Here is an 18,445-nt window from a genome sequence, read left to right as displayed (position 1 = left end):
TAACCCCCCCCCCCCCCCCCCCCCCAAAAAAGGTTTGAGGAAAAAAACGGGAACCTGTAAATCACTGCCCTTTTCAGGACACAAAACAATCCTACACACCCAAGTAACAAAGAACTTAAAGGAAGTTTTATTTAGGCCTACTATTACCAACTTCTGTCAAACAAAACTCCTGATGGAACAGGAGGGATAAAAGAGAAAGAGAGAAGCAAAATGGGGAAAAAAGAATAGACTGGTAACAGTTCTTGCCTGTAGTTCTCATTTCCACTCTGTCCTTTATCGCACCATAGTTCATATTTTGTCCCAAGGTCAGATGAATAAATAGGTAAATCAATGTTCAGTAATCCAGTACTCTCAGAAATGCAACAGAGATGTTACTTGAAGCATCTACATCCATTACTATGGTAAAAAAAAAACATTTTAAAAAACATGGACGGAAAACTGTAACAATTCATAGTGAACTACTATTCAGTTACAATGTGTGTACAGGTTTCTCCTTTTTTTGTTGTTGCTCTGGAATATTTTTTGACAGGTGTTATCCAATAGCTCTATAGATGGATTGTTAAGCAAGTGGCATTATGTTTTCTTTTGTTTTAATGGTTTTCATTGTCAGAGAAGACCCCTGCAAGCACTTTCATGTCCTACTCCAGGAATCTTAATCTGTAATACGGCCAAAATGTATTTTTGGACAAATCAGACATGTAACAAGGAATCAAAATGTTTATCATCACTGGGGGGGGGGGGGGGGGGGGAGTGTATGTATTCATAACTTGCCACATTGTCCTTCAACCTCTTTTCAAGACAACGTACATTCCACATTGAAGAAAAATAGTGAAGACATCAAAACTATGAAATAACACATATGGAATCATGTAGTAACCAAAAAAGTGTTATATTTGAGATTCTTCAAAGTAGCCACCCTTTGCCTTGATGACAGCTTTGTCACAATCTTGGCATTCTCTCACCCAGCTTCTTGAGGTAGTCACCTGGAATGCATTTCTATTAATAGGTGTGGCATTTTAAAAGTTAATGCATTTGAGACAATCAGTTGTGTTGTGACAAGTTAGGGATGGTATACAGAAGATAGCCCTATATTGTAAAATACCAAGTTCATATTATTACAAGAACAGCTCAAATAAGCAAAGAAAAACGACAGTCCACCATTAATTAGACATGGAGATCAGTCAGTTCTTGAAATTTAGCGAATTTTGAAAGTTTCTTTAAGTGTAGTCGCAAAACCATCAAGCGCTACGATGAAACTGGCTCTCATGAGGACCGCCACAGGAAAGTTAGACCCAGAGTTACCTCTGCTGCAGAGGATACGTTCATTAGTGTTACCAGCCTCAGAAATCAGCATCTAACCGCACCTCAGATTGCAGCCAAATAAAGCTTTACAGAGTTCAAGTAACAGACATCTCAACATCCTCTGTTCATGGTCGAATTGCTGCAAAGAAACCACTACTGAAAAACACCAATAAGAAGATGACTTGCTTGGGCCAAGAAACACGAGCAATGGACATTAGACCGGTGGAAATCGGTCCTTTGGTCTGATGAGTCCAAATTTGAGATTTTTGGTTCCAGCTGCCGTGTCTTTGTGAGACGCAGAGTAGGTTAACGGATGATCTCTGCATGTGTGGTTCCCACCGTGAAGCATGGAGGTGGTGGTGTGATGGTGCTTTGCTGGTGACACTGTCAGTGATTTATTTAGAATTCAAGGCACACTTAAGCAGCATGGCTACCACAGCATTCTGCAGTGATAAGCCATCCCATCTGGTTTGCTCTTAGTGGGACTATCATTTGTTTTTCAACAGGACAATGACCCAACACACCTCCAGGCTGTGTAAGGGCTATTTGACCAAGGAGAGTGAGAGTGCTGCATCAGATGACTTGGCCTCCACAATCACCGACCTCAACCCAATTGAGACGGTTTGGGATGAGTTGGACCGCAGAGTGAAGGAAAAGCAGCCAACAAGTCATCAGCATATGTGGGAACTCCTTCAAAACTGTTGGAAAAGCATTCCAGGCGAAGCTGGTTGAGAGAAGGCCAAGAGTACGCAAAGCTGTCATCAAGGCAAAGGGTGGCTACTTATATTTTGATTTGTTTAACACTTTTTTGGTTACGACATGATTCCATATGTAATTTCTTAGTTTGTCTTCACTATTATTCTACAATGTAGAAAATAGTAAAAATAAAGATAAACCCTTGAATGAGTAGGTGTGTCCAAACTTTTGACTGGTACTGTATATTATGACATGGAACATTTAACCATGATATCACATCTGCTAGGGACATGTCATGATGGGCCACTTAAAAAGACCAACGGGCAACAGATTTATAAAGTCCTGACAGTGACAAGAAAAGCTCACATTTTCAACAACAAAAAGTATATCAATTTGTTTACATTTTGATAATGTGTACAATCTTGGTTTGGAATGTGACCCACGAGGAATAGACATTAAACCCAGTATGTGTCCCAAATGGCACCCTCTTCCTTATATAGCGCACTACTTTTGACCAGTGCGCTAGGGAATACGGTGCCAGACAGAGGTTTAACTGCATATCTAGATATTGTCCATGTGATAGAAACACGTTCAAACATCCGAAACTATTGAATAGAGCAACCCCCCCCCCCCAAAAAAAAAAAATTCTCTCATGATTGTAGACCAAAAGGTAAACCCAATTCACACCTACAAGAGGGAGCTGACCTCCACAGCCTGGGCCGTCTTCAGCACTCTGATCTGGAGCGCGAGTACGCCTCGAGTCACTCACGCCAACTCTACGGTACACCGTCTCCTGAACCTTCTCTTCTGTACATTCAACGACCTTAACTCTGGCCTTGGTGTTTAAAGTCAATAAACAAGGCAAAAAAAGAAAAAGAAAAAAAAGATTCAGATTTCTTACTGTGAAACCATAAAAACAAAAAAAAAATCATTTTGCGTTTTTCATCTGGCCAGGTCTTGCAAGCCCCTTGAAGACGTGAAGCTTCCCGGCCCCGGTTAGCTCAAAGCTGTAGTCCATTGTGACGTAGGGAGGTTCTCCCAGAATTCCTGTCTGTAACAGAAAGAATATGGACTAAGATGACACAAGCATGAGTGACTGAACCAAAATACTTTGATAGCTAAAAGCATACACTAATGGAGAGGAACAGGACAACAAATCAGTACGAAAAAAAAATGGAATAGTTTGGGGCAGTTGTGATTTTTCACGTTTTATTATAGTTGATATCCAAGTGTGAAAGTCAAACAAAGACATTGAACAGAGGTTTGAGGAGCAGAGAGTACGTCGGCGAAGTGTTTAGAGTGCTTAGTGTGTCGGAGGTATCATCTCGTCTTACCTGGCCTGTGAGGAGGGTGTTGGGCAGTGTGACAGCCCCCAGCAGAAGACAGTTGACCTGACGGAGGACCGAGGGAGCTACAGGTGTAACAAGGAAGTACAGGCCCCGTGCCATGTCCACACCACGAAGGACACCTGCGGAACAGAGAGAAACACTACTTAATAGATTGCTCTCACCAGTTTGTCATCTATCCAAGGAGGTAGTCATCCATGTGGAGATGCCAAACTTTGTTACTGTTCTAGGTTTGATATACATGTACTTTAAATTCTGGACTATAAGCCGCAACTTTTTCCCCGACTCTTCGAACGTCGCGGCTTAAACAATGACGCGGCTAATATATGGATTTTTCCCGCTTTCTCTCTCCAAAAAAACACTTTCTGTGACGTGCTCAGTTTTTTGGCGGCATGAAACTTTCATTAGACCAATGAAATTGCCGAACGGGTTAAGGTCAAACCGTGTCGTTAAAGCCTATTTATTTTTGTTACAAGCCGTGTTTCGTTAAAGCCTGTGTAAAGTTCATTTGTTTCAATATACCGGTAGGCACCTGCGGCTTATAGACATGTGCGGCTTATTTATGTTCAAAATAATATATATTTTTTAAATTCAGTGGGTGCGGCTTATATTCAGGTGCGCTCAATAGTCCGGAAATTACGGTATTACTTTTGTTACCACACATCAGAAGAATGAAAGATAATGTGTTTATGGTTAATATAGTGTATATACACGTACCAAAGCCCACACAAGGACAGACAGGGGTTTGGGAGAGCAGTACTGGGCTTCCCCTGCCTGATACCTTCTCATTCAGACAGCACAGCCCCACCAGACTGGCATTGGCAGTGTAGAGCACATGAGTTGGTGCCACCTCGCAGTGCGTCACACCCACAGCCACCGCTGAATGGGGAACCTGCAGGGAGAGGACAAGAGATGGACGTAGTGGAATTAGCATTTAACAATAAACAGACTTGAATCCAATGCTTATCATAAATAAACATGATTTGGCGCACGCAGGCTGGCGGAACAGGACACTTCAGAATGGGTTGCATCAAAGCTTCAGATTGTGGCAACGTTCTTCTTCAAAAAGTGATGATTTTTTACCTGGTAGGGGGTGAAGCAGTGTAGGGGTCTGACAGGGCCTGGTTCAGGGGACTGCAGCTGGCTGAAGTAGCCCAGCAGAGCCAGGTCACGCTGCTCGTTGCTGCGCTGGTGTCTCCTTTGGAAGAATAACACACAGCAGAGGAGAGAGAGGAAGTCAGAGAAGTAGGGCAGACGAAGGCTGATACGTCAGCTTAATGGACAAGTGTTCCTGGCAAGAAGTGCAGGGTGGGTTTGTCTTTTCTCTAAAAGTAAAGGGAAAGTTTCTTCCATCAGCAAAATGTTTTATATCCATGGCAACCAAGAAAGCTGTTGTGTTGTTAGGACTCTTACATTTCGCCCGGGCGCCCTGCTCCTTCAAACTCGGAGTGAATACTGAATAGAGTGTAACTCCGCTGGGCAGGATGAGTTCCAGAGTTGTCCTCCCCCAAAGCTGACTGGACAGGAGGGTGTGTCTGCCAGCCGTGGGATGACCTCAGGAACTCAGGGGTGAGTTGGGGGCACATGACTTTATCCCCACTACTGAGCTGCACCACGTGAGAAATGGAGAAGAGGCGAATGATGTCCACCAACAACTGAAAGCCAAAACCTGAAGAAGTAGGCACATGTTAAAATGGCAGTATGAAAAATATTTGTAAATAATACAAGTATGAATTACTATAAATTATTTCTGTTAAAACGTGTGCTTGCTTTCCCCCTTTTTAAAGATCGGGCTATACATTAACATTTTTTTATTTGTATTTTTTCATTTAGCAGACGCTCTTATCCAGAGCGACTTACAGTAGTGAATACATTTCATACATTTTTTTTTTTGTACATGGCATTTGAGACAAATGTTGCCCTCAGGTTGCCAAGAATACTGTGTTACTGACCTTTGACCCAGCCCATGGTGTTGATGACGATGGGCGTCTCTCGGTTGTACAAGCGCCACAGGGACTTGAGGGACTCCAGATAGCGGTCCAGGTCTGTTTCACAGGACGACTGGCCATAGAAGATCATGTGCTCTGGAGCCCACTGGTGTGTAAAGGGAGGACCTGGAAACAACATGACAGACCAGGGTTAGTTTGGAAATATTGGGAAATACAGGTAGTTCCAGTGTATTTGCCATGTGTAATGAAAACTCACTCACTGCACAAAAATGTATTGTACACGATTGTAAAGGAAACAGTTACGATACATACCCAGCAGTGGCTCTCTGACAGTAGACAGGGAGAGACAACCTGAGGGAGTGAACTCTGTCTGGCCCAGGTCACACTCCAGGTATTCTACACTTGCAGTGCTGCACACACACAGACACACAGGGAGGGTCATTGCTATAAGCATTGTGTCACTGAAGAAACTTCCAACCGAACAAACATAAATCAAAAATACACTACTCACTGGTTAAGTAAGGTATTGATGAGGTGACGGTTGAAGGTGGACTTTCCAACATTCTTAGCACCACATACAAGAATAACTGGACAGCCATCGAGCTCCTCTGTAGACGAAAAACAGTCCATAGGTCATCAGGTTGAAATATCTCAGTCTCCACCATGTGGAATACAACAGAAACCTGACATGCTTGTCTGTAGAAAAGAACTGGAGGGGACCTGTTTGTCATGTTAAAGAGGGGCTGAACTCACTTTTGTCGCCTCACTTTTCCACATCCTCATTAAGAAATGCTAGAAGCAATGAGAGTTTGAAGTGGGTGTGTTATGTTCTCTACTGTTGTGTGTCGTTTACTTGAAATATCCCAAACAGCCACCGTACACGTGACGAATGGCTTAGTAACCTGGGCCACGTTCACGATTGCTTGGTCTACATGTCAGAGGTATGTTTTGTTCTATATTACATATTTCTATTTGAACGTTCCCAAAGATTGTGTCCTGCTGAACGCGGCCTGGTGACACAGCATATGAACGTGATTGGTCAAGAATACCAAGCTCAGAGGATTTCCTGTTTTCTGTACCTTCTCTGGTATCAGTGTCTTTGATGACAGTTGTGTTTGTGATGCTAACGTTAGCTCACGAATGTGAGGATGTTTGAGTTGGAAAAAACCCAAGACCTTGATAAACACAGAGTCTCGTTCTTTCAACATAACATTGGCACCGATGTATGTATTGTTGTCTCACGTAAACAAGTCCGAGGCGGTGCATGCTAATGGGTTTACTGTAGGTTGAGTCTGCTGCTACGATTGGATAGAGCGCACTCGGCGCAACCGGTTCGCCGTGCATGACAATACTCCCTAGGCATTACCATCCCGTGTTAGTGCACAAGACTGGGCACGATTGAAATCAAAACACAACCCTCAAATATCCAAGGATTTAGGAGTGTAATAGTTTCCCCTAAATGTCACAAATCTCCCTTTTGGAAGATACTGACTTTATAACCAAAAGTATACTATTTACACTTTGTAGTTAATGTTGGCACTAGAATAAGTGTTTCTAAATAACACTGATGCCACGTAGATCTTTTTCAACCAAATAAGTTGTTTTTTGGGGTTCCTCTTTAAGATAGCAGGGCTGTGTGTGGGTTTACCTGCACAGGCGTTAACCAGGCCGTTGAGCGCCTCCCTGTAGGTCTGTGACATAACCATGCCTCCGGCTGTTCTCCGCAGTGGGGTTATGCCAAGGCCAGAGAGCGGAGTGTCCAGCATAGCTGAACTGTCTCGGATGTCCCTCTATCATTCAAATAAATCGAATGTATTTATAAAGCCATTTTTACATCAGTAGTTGTGAAAACGTGCCTTACAGTAACTCTACAAAAGAAGAGGTCGGTACAATAAAAGTCTTTATGAAAAGGCCAGTAGTAACATGCTGTAGATAGATGACAACATCGGATTATCAGAGTCAACCCACCGAACTGAGTCCAAACAGCTCTTTGAGGTCTGGGAAACTGTTGAGGAACCGCGTCAGAGGGGTGTCCAGGGGCTCCAGCAGGATCACACAGGAGTCGGAATCTACTTCACTCAACAACCTTTTACATGTCTCTAAACAGAACACAGAAAATAAAGATTAAATGCTGCTCGTTTGTAAGGTTGCTTCAAACTCAAACCAACAATTTACTCCCTCCAGGGTGATCTAACTAGGCCTATAATTGGAAACAAATCACAAAAAGAAGGCAGCTGAGGATAGTGTCATGCAAATTATTTAAAGGGTGGATGGTCTCATTCAAAGGCTATCCTTACCTGCAGAGAGGTACTTGCGGACAATGGCTTTGGCCTCTAGACGGCCCGCTTTCTTGGTCTTGCTGGGGTTAGGGGAATCCCCCAGTGCTGTGACGGTGAGGGGGCAATGTGAGGAAGGGGAAAAAAGTGGGTAGGACTGCTGACCCTCCTCAAGGGTGAAACCATGCACCTCCACCCGACCGTACAGACATGACAGAAGGCACTTCCCCCTAAAACACAGGGTCTGCAGGAGAAAGAGATCAGGGTGACTTAGAATAACTTTAATCCACACAGCATGGACAAAATTAATAATACCATTTATAAGAGACAAAACACTAGCAGGAGGCATTAGTGAAAGCACACAGGAAGTAGCTTATAGCGGGGAGTGTAGTTGCCACTGAAAAGTAAAAAGTGTAGCTGAAAATACTGCGTAAGTACCTGACCCTGTTGCATGACCAGCACTGTGCGATTATGGATGTAGTCTCGCTCTGCACAGTGAACAAAAGCCTCCTCCTCTATCCTGCCAGGCACAGCTTTGGCTGAGACACAACTCTCCTGGCCCTCCATACTCTCTCCACCACCATTTTGATGTAAAACAGACTCGGCAAAGGAGCTCCAGTCCTGGGACTCGTCTGAGTCACTGCCCCTGCTCTGGTCGACCTGCTCCCCCGTTGGTCAGAGGACGAGAGGGGGTCCTCTCCGTGGCAGCCGGAGTCTTGACCTGTCTGAAGGACACAGTCATGGCCTTCTTCTTCAGTCTCTTCAGGTTAGGCTTGTCCTTTCTAAGGTTAGATGCGCGGTGCTCTAGCTTGGCCATGGCTGTGCTTGGGCTGAGGTTTGAAGAGTCTGAGTTTTGGGGAATTCTGTTGGACTTGAACCACTTGTCATTACATTGTTGCCTCTTGGACGTCTGCTTGGTTTTGGGGAGAGATTTCTGCACTTTCATGGTTATTAATGGCTTTCCCTTTGTAAGTAAGATGTAAGGTGGGGAACCCTGGAGAGAGAATAGTACAAAATGAACACGACTATTGCAATGGGCAAGCATCGATCTAGCCATCTGTACATACTATACTAGCAGGCAAGATTGATTGTTGTTAGCTAGCTAACTAACTAACTAACGTTGGTGTAAATAGATAAAACGTTAGCTAGCTACAGATAATTTACCTAGCTAACTCAACTCACCTAACTACTAGTAGTAACAAATTGAACTTCGCTAAGGTGAATGAACACAGTTGCTGCCCAATACTACAGTGATGTCAATGTATCTCTGGTTAGCTAGCTAAGATAGCTTTTGTTACATTAGTTAGCTTGCCAACAAACATTAGTTGTGTTGTATTGGAGAGCATATACCACGATCGGCAAGACGAAGGTTGGATACCAAGCAGTACCTCTCCGTAGCTTCTCAAAAATATGCTTGGAGGACCTCTATAGCGAACGAATAAAAATCGTGTTGGCACATTACTACGGTATACTGTTAGCTAGATCGCGTAGTGGTTTCACCATGTGAGCCAGCCAGACGCCATTCTGAGTAATAATTGGCCAACCCGTATCCCACAGCGGCGGTTACAGCGTTTACTTCAAAGTTAGCAAGCTCGTTTTGTAGTTACCTACCTTATATTAGTTACAGATACCTAAAATAGGCATTTATTAAATTAACACAACCTGGATACAAAATATTAACTGTAGCTCAGGCTAGACTGCCTCATTATTTTGGGGGGTGGGGTTATCGATAAAATAGGATGAACAGTAAATACCTTCACGGAGTTCACGCATGCTCAGTTGTTCGCGTAGCTAGCTGCTAGCGTAGACAGCTAACCATGCAGCCACCAAAGAGAACATTAGCTCGAAATATCATTAGTTAGTCCATCCCAAAATAATGCAATTATATAACTACAAAATCGTGTAATTTGAACGTGATGTTAGCATGCTACCCACCATTCAATTGCAAAGCGTGTATTTATGGTTAGCTAGCTCGCTTGCATGATGCTAGCCTAACCGTCACATCCGGTCCCTACCGCCTGGCCTGGACGAGACATAACGCAATACATGCTCTTGATACGTTAGTCAAAATAACTGTTTATAAATTATATTAATGCAATGCACCATTCCAACAACCGATAGCAGTGACACGATTGCCAGCATCCTGCAAAGGTAAATCGCGTCTCTGTGGTTTCTACTGAACAGATGAAAGCTTAGGGAGCGTCTGTATAATGTCAGAAACGTCGAGGTGCGTAGCTAGTTAGGGGCCTACCTACTAATCATTTCTGGGTAATACATTTGTCTAATCTTAAACAAATTCTATTTATTTCAGTATTATTATCTCATATGTGTTGGCATATTTAGTACTACTCAACCCCTTGTGCAAATGTCCCATACCAGGTTTAAGTGAATATCTTGCTAATAATGCATCTGAAGTCTGGACTATGCATGACAAATGACTGATGATGCTGTAGTTAAGACTTAAGATTGCAAGAATACTAATAGCCTAATGATATTAATAGAAGTTACAGACAGTAGCCTATTTTCTATTCATTTCTTCAATTGTCATCTGTTTTCTGATTCTTTCAAGCAACTCCATGACACTGAATCCAGTGTCCCTTGAGAAGCAGCAATCTACTGTCAAGGGTGAGAGATGCTTACACAGGTGAGCAGCACCCATGCCCAACGGGTGTTGTCTTTTCTGAATGAGCAGAGGGGTCTTGGATGGTTCTGTGATGCCAAGCTGACTGTAGGAGGAGATGGGAGGGTGTACAATGCCCATCGCAACATCCTGGCCTGTTTTAGTAAGCTTTTCCAGGAATCTGAGCCAACCACTACCATGGTTAAGGAGGTCTCCCTCCCAAAGGAGTGCCCCACTGACGGCCTGGAACTACTTCTAGACTTTTTCTACACAGGGAAGTTGAAGCTTGACTCTCTGAATCTGGACAATGTGCAACAGGCTGCAGACCGCCTCTGTGTACCAGATGCGCTCACCCTCTGTCAGCAGTTCGCCACAGAAGGGACAGTCTCTCCAGAAGAACCTCAGTCTAAAGATCTTCTGGGTGAAGATGATGGCCTAATCCCACCTGTAACTTCTACGGAAACCAAGGTCCCCCTAAAAAGGGGGAGGTCCCCCCAAAAAAGAGGGAGGCCCAAAAAATCCCAAACCCCTAGTAGCGGCTCAAGTAAGAAGGATCCTCCAGAAGCAACCACCACCACAACTCGCTCTGGGCGTAAGGTGAAGGTCTCCAGAAGGCTGCTTGGAGAGGGCCCCAGGCCGCAGCTCCTGCCCCAGGGGACCACCAATAGGGGAACACCACAACTAGTTATCAGCCTAATGGATAAAAGTGATGGGGCTGAGGACGAGGGACAAAGCCTCCCTCAGCCTACAGATACAACAGAGGTAGGCTAGAATACGTAACCTTATCCTGAAGTGTTAACGTAAGAATAGATTAGGAGGGTATGTTCCTACAGATTTGTAGATTTTATACTAGAACTATAAAGTAGGCCAGGGATAGGCAACTAGATTTGGTCAACAGACGATTTTTGTCAGAGCAAATGGTCGGGGGACCGGAACATATTTATAAGAATTTGTACACTGCAAATTGGCCAAACTATGCCCAAAAATAGATTGTATTTGAAAATAATTTCATACCTTGTTTCGTTAAGACACAATCGCGTCTCTTTTTTTTTAATTCGTGGGAATAAGATTTCCTAAATTAGATATATTTTTTGGCTGAATTCCTGGTGTGTCCCCCCCCCCCCCCCCCAAAAAAAAAACATTTTTAATAATAATAATCTACTAAAAACATTGGGGGGCCAAAGAAAATCACTCATGAGCCGGTTTTGGCCCGCGGGCCGCCTGTTGCCGACCCCTGCAGTAGGCCTATACCTTACTGCAAGTGCTTAGGCTATAGCTACAATATGATGGATAATGCATGAAATATGCATGAAATATTGTGTCTCCCAGTTACAGGTGGATGGGTCAGAAGATGTGATGAATGACAATAGAGATGATGATTCATTGTGTTTGTTTATTTCGCAGGTAACGGACATGGTCACTGCCATTGTACCAGATGTTAGCTATAAAGCTAATTCTCATTTGCAGCCTCATGATGATGATGACGATGATGACTGTTTGATGGAGGTGATGGATGAGGACACTGATGAAGAGTATGTGCCCCATGCCCTACCGACTACCATCTCCAGCCCCAAAGGCAGACGTAAAGGACCAGGTAAAGCTGTCAATAAAGAGAACAGTGAGGAGGCGGCCAAGGGCTCCAAAAAGGGCTCTGTTCAGTGCCCCACCTGCAATAAGACCTTCCTCAGCAAATACTATCTCAAAGTACACAACAGGTATGCAACTCACTGCTATCACATTGCATTGACTTTGCATTGATTGTGACTTTATTATACAATCTTTGTTTTTAAAGGTTGGTCCTGTTGAGATAAAAATATCTTGCAAGAGAGACCTGAATAATGAAAAAGACTGGTATTATTGAGTGACTAGTGTTGGTGTGTTATTTATGTTCTTCCACTGTTCACCAGGCGTCATACGGGTGAGAAGCCCTTTGCATGCTCTAAGTGTGGGAAGAGGTACTACAGGAAGGAGAATCTGATGGACCACCAGGCCCGGAACTGCAAATGTGATGAAAAAGTAAAAGCGGTGAGTGATCAGCAGGACTAAAGTCATGTCCGCTAGTCATCAAAAGGAAGAAAAGTGAGCATAAAGGGGAGGGACTACCATGACTTGTCCTATAAGAAATGCTTATTTTTTGTTTTCGGTTGTAAAACATTTCGATACTGTGTGCCCTAAATTAGACAATACCTTACATTTTCCCTCGTGCACTGTATGTGTGTATTCTTGTTGTTAGTACAGGTGCACAACTGTCTTCAATGCCCCATGTCATTTGACAGAGTGGTGGATCTACGTCTGCACACTGTCTCCCATACAGGGGAAATGCCCAATAAGGTCCAGCACCTACCACCTCACACTCTTTAACACGCCCACAGGACAGTGAACATCAGGGTTGGGGTCAAGTCTGAATTGAGTTGCGAATTGCTCTTTAATTCCAACCCAATTCTTGAATTTGAATCGGCCACACACCACAGGACACCACAATTTGAATTAAAGGAAGTAGAATTTTATTCAATGAAATTCAAATTATTTGTTCTACACATCACCATAGTAATGACTATTTTGACATCATGTACTGTATGTTTACCAATACCATGTAGCATAAGGATGAAATATTTCCATTTGTAAAACTCATTCTCCTAAAACAATTGTAAATGTCTTTTTAAATATCAGAACTAAAATACATTTCCCAGATTACATTAGATCAAACACTGCAATATGAAAGGGAACAATCTAACATCTCGTGTCAAAAAAAAAAAAAATATCTAACTAATATTTAAATGGTATGTGTATTCTTTGCATTAATTAAGTGGCATATTCTTTTGATAAACATTTGTCAAATGAATTAGACTTTTATGTTTCACATCTCAGTTGAAATAGTTAGAATTGCTTTGAATTAAATTATACTTCCCCCAATTCAAATTCAATTCAAATTCTGCTTCCTTTGGGTTGTGGCCAATTTAAAATGAATTGTTTGAATTGAATTAATATATTCCAAATTGACCCCAACCCTGGTGAACATGTCATTAATTTACATTTGAAGACTTCTCTCTCTGGTGTGCTTTGTATCAAACTCATATTGACATATTATCGCTTGATCTTGTATCTATTTCAGTGTACGTCATGCTCGGAACAGTTTATGCGTAAAAAAGATTTGAGAAATCACGAAATCAAAATCCATGGCGCACCCAAACCACATGCAGTAAGTCTTCTCTCTCTCCTTTGTGTTAATTGGTCGGCCTTTTCCTGTATTCAAACCTTTTTTGCTTCTGCATTATTGTCAAGATATATGACTGCTTGCTTGCTGTTCAACGTCTAACCTGTGATTAATATTTCCCACAGTGCTCTCTGTGCAGCAAAGCCTACCTGTCTAAAACGGAGGTGCGTCTGCATGAGGCGTCCAAGCATCGAGGCGAGAAGCTCTTTGTGTGTGAAGAGTGTGGCCATCGAGCCTCCAGCCGAAACGGCCTGCAGATGCACATCAAAGCCATTCACAGGTGGGGCTGAGACTGGGCATGGTAGTGGGTGAGGAGTTTGTTACCGTGGGGGACCTAGACTGTTTGACTGAACCGATATAGCCTACTGTCGTCTAATGTGACGTAATGCATCGAATAATGTGATGTCCCTGTTTGTTTGTCTCACTTTCTCAGAAACGAGCGTCCATTTGTGTGTGAGTACTGCAACCATGCGTTTACCCAGAAGGCCAACCTCAACATGCACCTGCGCGTTCACACTGGAGAGAAGCCCTATCAGTGCCACCTCTGTGGGAAGACCTTCCGGACACAGGGTAAGAACTGTCGTCCTCTCACTAGGCCCTGCAGATACCGTAGCAGGACACACCCATTTCTAACAACGAACATAGTTGCACAGGTCATAGAGTATGATTTAGTCTCATAGTTATCATTTAGCTAGAGTAAACACACTCTCTGTCTCAGACTAACACAAACTCTCACATTAACATCCAGTGAGCTCTCACACTGCCTATTCCAACGCTTCAACATTGTGCTTGTGCCGATGCCTGTGTGTGTGTTTTGTATGTCATTCCAGCCAGTCTTGACAAGCACCATCGCACCCACACGGGAGAGCGGCCTTATAGCTGTGAGTTCTGTAACCAGCGCTTCACAGAGAAGGGCCCGATGCTCCGCCATGTCGCCAGCAAGCACCAGGACGACCGCCCTCACTGCTGTAAGATATGTGGCAAGACCTTCAAGGGTGAGAGAGGAACTGTCATGGTTGACAAGAGATTGTGGCATCACTGATGATACTACCTTTTCAGTTGAAATAATATTTTCTGTCATGTTTTAATCTAATCAGTAGATTTCTTCCTGAAAAGATTCAACCCTGACTTTAGTTGAACAAAATGCAGTAAAACAAGTTTACTGTATGTTTTCATATTGTCTTGTTTGTTAAATCCTCCAGCCATCGAGCAGCTCCGCGTCCATGTGCGTCGCCATCAGGGCATGAGGAAGTTTGAGTGCGAAAAGTGTGGCTACAAGTTCACCAGACAGGTAAGCCATGCATTTCCAGTGTGCTAGCTTGGTTCCTCAAATTTCCATGCATGTTTAATGCTCACCCAGCCACTGAGGGGATAAATTAAGCTGTATAAAATTTGAATTGAATACGGAAGTCTCTCCTCTTTTCTTCCAGGCCCACTTACGACGTCATATTCAGGTCCACAACCGTACAGAGAACTACAACCCGCGGGAGAGGAAGCTACGGAACCTGATAGTAAAGGATGAGGGGTCGCAGGAGGAGGATGAGACTAGCCCCTCACCAACACCACCCACTGAGAAGGGGACACCTGAGGGGCTGGCACCTGTCTCTGGACCCAGTGTCCCTCTTCCTGTCTTTGGACCTGGACTCAGTGTGTCTGGAACTGTACCAGGAACCAGTGACATCCTCAGGGTGGTTATCCAGCCCCTGGTGGAGGAGGTGGTGTCCAGCCAAGGGCAGATGGTGGTGGGCTTTAACCAGGCTGTTGTGGGGCATGGGCCTGGCCAGTTGGAGGTAGGCTTAACCCAGAGCCAAGGTGTGGTAGGCCAAGGCCAGGTAGAGGTGGGCCTTCACCATGGCCAGGTGGGCTTTCCCCAGGTTGGGGTGGGACAGGGACATGGCCAGGTGGAGGTGCTCTCCTCCCAGGGTTTGGGTGTGGTGGGGCATGGTTTCATTGTGACAGATGTGATGGACCAGACTCTCCTGGTGGCAGGCGACTTCCCCATCCCTGAGACCACGATGGATCTGAAAGAACATACGGGAGGATCCTCCTGCTAAGAGCAAGGCCTGAGGACGGGACAGGCAACGTATTGTGACGTGGAATCTACTTGGGAAAATACATGGGATTTGAAAAAGTAATTAACTGTTGTTTTGAGGGTGAGATTTCAATCACAGGATTATGTCATCATAGTAACCAAATTTCAACATAGACAAACCTTGTATAAAATATGTTGAATTTGTACCTTTTAAAACAACGTCAGATCTTCAACGGTATGTCCACTATCAGGAAAAAGAAACAGGCTGGGCAGCACCTAGTGGAGAATCTATCTACAGCAGGGCTGACCAAACTGGGGCTTGTTTTTTAAAAATTTGAATTTATTTTTTATGAAGTCAGTCGGGGTCTCAACTTACTGTTTAGAGATAGCATAGTAGAATGCAAAATGTGCAATTTCAATAGTTTTCCTCTTGTTATGTCGGTCACTGACGGTCAATCAATTAACCCATGTCAGCTAACATTTTATAGATTGCTAGGTAAGTCAGTCTAGCCAGCTATCTAAATTTTGTTGTAATCATGGCCGAGTTACTGACCGGACACCCAAGGCACGTGCCCAGGGGCCCTGACCTCCAAGGGGCCCCCATTGATTTTGTTAGTCACTCTCACACAGATATCATAAGAACATACAGGGAATTCACATAAAAATTGCTACATTTTCTCTCCATCCCATGGCAAAATGAGTAGAATTGCATTCAATTAGTTTTGCATTCAATTAGTTTTAAAACTGCAAACTGTTATTTCTGCCCCATGAAAAAAATTGTAGAATTGCAGAAAGTCTGCTTTAAAACTGCAACATTTTCTCCACGCCCCAAGGAAAATGTGTCGAATTGCAGGACATTAACTTTAAAGTAGCACATTTTTCTCTCTGCACGCCAAGAGGGTGGCCACTAAAATGTTTTGCCTTTGAGATGGGTAAAAATCTTTCTTGGGGCCCCCAAAATGCTAGGGCCCTGCACATTTACAAGTTATTAGCGTTATGAACATAGAAAGTAATACATGTTTAATGCTGGCAATCAGAATGTGTTGTTAGGTGTCAAGTTATATGACTACAATTTGGTTAATGTTTGAAATGTATTTATATGATTACAAAAAAGCAATTGTTTTAAGACCCTAAAAAGCGATTGTTTAAATTGTTATATTTCTAAATAAATTATGTCTATTTGTTCAGCCCACCATTCAGATTATACTTTGGCCCACCAAGCCCAAAAGTTTGAGGACCCCTGCACTACAGTTACCCTTTAGTCTCCCATCCAGGGTTTTAACCAAGCCTAGCTATGATATCTGTCACTGACTATTACCAATGCGCTATCTAGAGAATGATTGTTAAGAGATCTAAATAGATTCACTGTTGCTATCGAAGTCATTCATTAATTTGTAGACAAACTGGAATTAATGCCAGACTAAGTCAGCACAGATGGAACTATCCAAGCAGAAGATAAATCTCCTTCAAATGTTGACATTTTGTTGCATTTTCAACCAAACACAATTCAATATGACTTTTCTAATACAGTAAATAGCCTAAAGTTAAGACCATTTTACAAAATAATGTAACATTCAAATTAGTAACACATCCATGGCCACATTTTGAGGTTAGTGTAACTTTACATTTCTTCTTATGTAATCATATAAAGCATGCATTTTCATGATACAGATAACTGCCAAACTAATGGAAACACTTGAGTAAATGAAGGTACGTGTGCTTCCTGAGTTAATTAAGCAATTAACATGCCATCATGCTTAGAGTCATGTATAAAAATGCTGGGCAGGCTATTATTTTGGCTCCCATGGCTATGTCCCCATAGAAGGACAATGGCACCATCCACAGGGCACAAGTGGTCACTGACCAGATTGATGAGCATGAAAACTATGTAAACCATATGCCACGGGCGTCTCAGTCACCAGATCTCAACCCATTTGAACAATTATGGGAGATTCTGAATCGGCGCCTGAAACAGGGTTTTCCACCACCATGAACAAAACACCAAATTATGGAATTTTCAGGGAATAATGGTGTCACATCACTCCAATAGAGTTCCAGACACTTGTAGAATCTCTGCCAAGATGCCTTGAAGCTGTTCTGGCTTGTGGTGTCCCAACGCCCTATTAAGACACTTTATGTTGGTGTTTATTTTGGCAGTTACCTGTAGCATGCATAGGCCAGTCACGGGTCTGTGGGGATGTTCACAATTGCTGTAATAATCTGCCAGAATCTTGAACAGCATTGATCACTTGCGCCATGTACTTTTAATGTAACCTTAACTGCAATCTAGGTCATTTGGTTCTGCTATTAGATGATAACCCAATCTGTGGTATAAATAAACAGAAAAATGTGCTTTTAAATGGTTGAAAGCATAGTGATGGACATTTGGGTGACAGCTAAACTAAAAATCAGACATTGTTTTTCCATTGGAATTTGGTGGTGCTTGTAGATGGTTGAAAGCATAGTGATAACACATTGGAAATTCCAACTCACTTTTGGCTGTCTTTCAGACGGTGAATATAGGTTGTAATGTCATTGATCAACGTTATCAACCAATTATATGCGTTGAAATGCCGTGGTGTGCCCGGCGCAGTGGGTATTGTAGTAGCCATGTTTGTCTAAATGAATGGCACACTTGGAGAGTTGCGCTGTACAGAAGGACCTCACCCAGTGGAAGCCCCCTACTCAGCCCAGTAGACTATGAAACCCCTCAAGACATTTCCCTACTCTGTGGACTTCATATTCATCTTGCCTGTGCATTGGTCTGACAATGAACTACAACTTGTCTTAGGCTGCTTCCAGTTGTCACTGGCCAGGCCATCATTGTAAATTAGAATTTGTTCTTGTCTCACCTTGATAAATAAAAGGTTATGTATTTTAAGGTTATTAATTAAGTTTGTGTTTTTACACTGTACATCAGTGATGAGACAAATCAAGCCAATAGGTCAGTTTGTGAGAAGTGAATGTAAATGAATGGGATTGTCTTGCATCATCAAGTCAAGCGGTAAAC

The 18,445-nt window shown here is 43.1% G+C and overlaps 2 protein-coding genes across 3 annotated transcripts; one reads left to right on the top strand and one right to left on the bottom strand.

The window, feature by feature from the left end:
• Positions 1-104: 104 nt before the first annotated feature.
• Positions 105-8,299, bottom strand: nol9 (nucleolar protein 9). Its single transcript, XM_014136069.3, has 12 exons — positions 8,008-8,299; positions 7,591-7,813; positions 7,262-7,392; positions 6,942-7,083; positions 5,805-5,901; positions 5,606-5,703; positions 5,297-5,458; positions 4,758-5,013; positions 4,428-4,542; positions 4,062-4,236; positions 3,333-3,466; positions 105-3,049 (listed from the first exon to the last, which is right to left on the bottom strand). The coding sequence occupies exons 1-12, from the start codon at positions 8,134-8,136 to the stop codon at positions 2,927-2,929; spliced, it is 1,785 nt and encodes a 594-aa protein (XP_013991544.2). The 5' UTR covers positions 8,137-8,299; the 3' UTR covers positions 105-2,926.
• Positions 8,214-18,316, top strand: LOC106567127 (zinc finger and BTB domain-containing protein 48). Of its 2 annotated transcripts, none has more exons than XM_014136064.3 (11): positions 8,214-8,335; positions 10,139-10,951; positions 11,594-11,904; positions 12,097-12,214; positions 12,428-12,520; positions 13,302-13,388; positions 13,529-13,683; positions 13,837-13,973; positions 14,234-14,398; positions 14,606-14,694; positions 14,834-18,316. In XM_014136064.3, exons 2-11 carry the CDS (start codon positions 10,202-10,204, stop codon positions 15,455-15,457), a joined length of 2,529 nt encoding a protein of 842 aa, XP_013991539.1. In that variant the 5' UTR covers positions 8,214-8,335; positions 10,139-10,201; the 3' UTR covers positions 15,458-18,316. The 2 variants fall into 2 exon arrangements, with proteins under 2 accessions (XP_013991539.1, XP_013991540.1); XM_014136065.3 differs by lacking the exon at positions 8,214-8,335 and adding an exon at positions 9,581-9,720.
• Positions 18,317-18,445: the final 129 nt, after the last annotated feature.

Source organism: Salmo salar, chromosome 13 (genome assembly GCF_965601325.2).
Source record: "Salmo salar chromosome 13, fSalSal1, whole genome shotgun sequence".
Classification (NCBI taxonomy): domain Eukaryota; kingdom Metazoa; phylum Chordata; class Actinopteri; order Salmoniformes; family Salmonidae; genus Salmo; species Salmo salar.
This window is presented reverse-complemented; position numbering and strand designations above follow the sequence as displayed.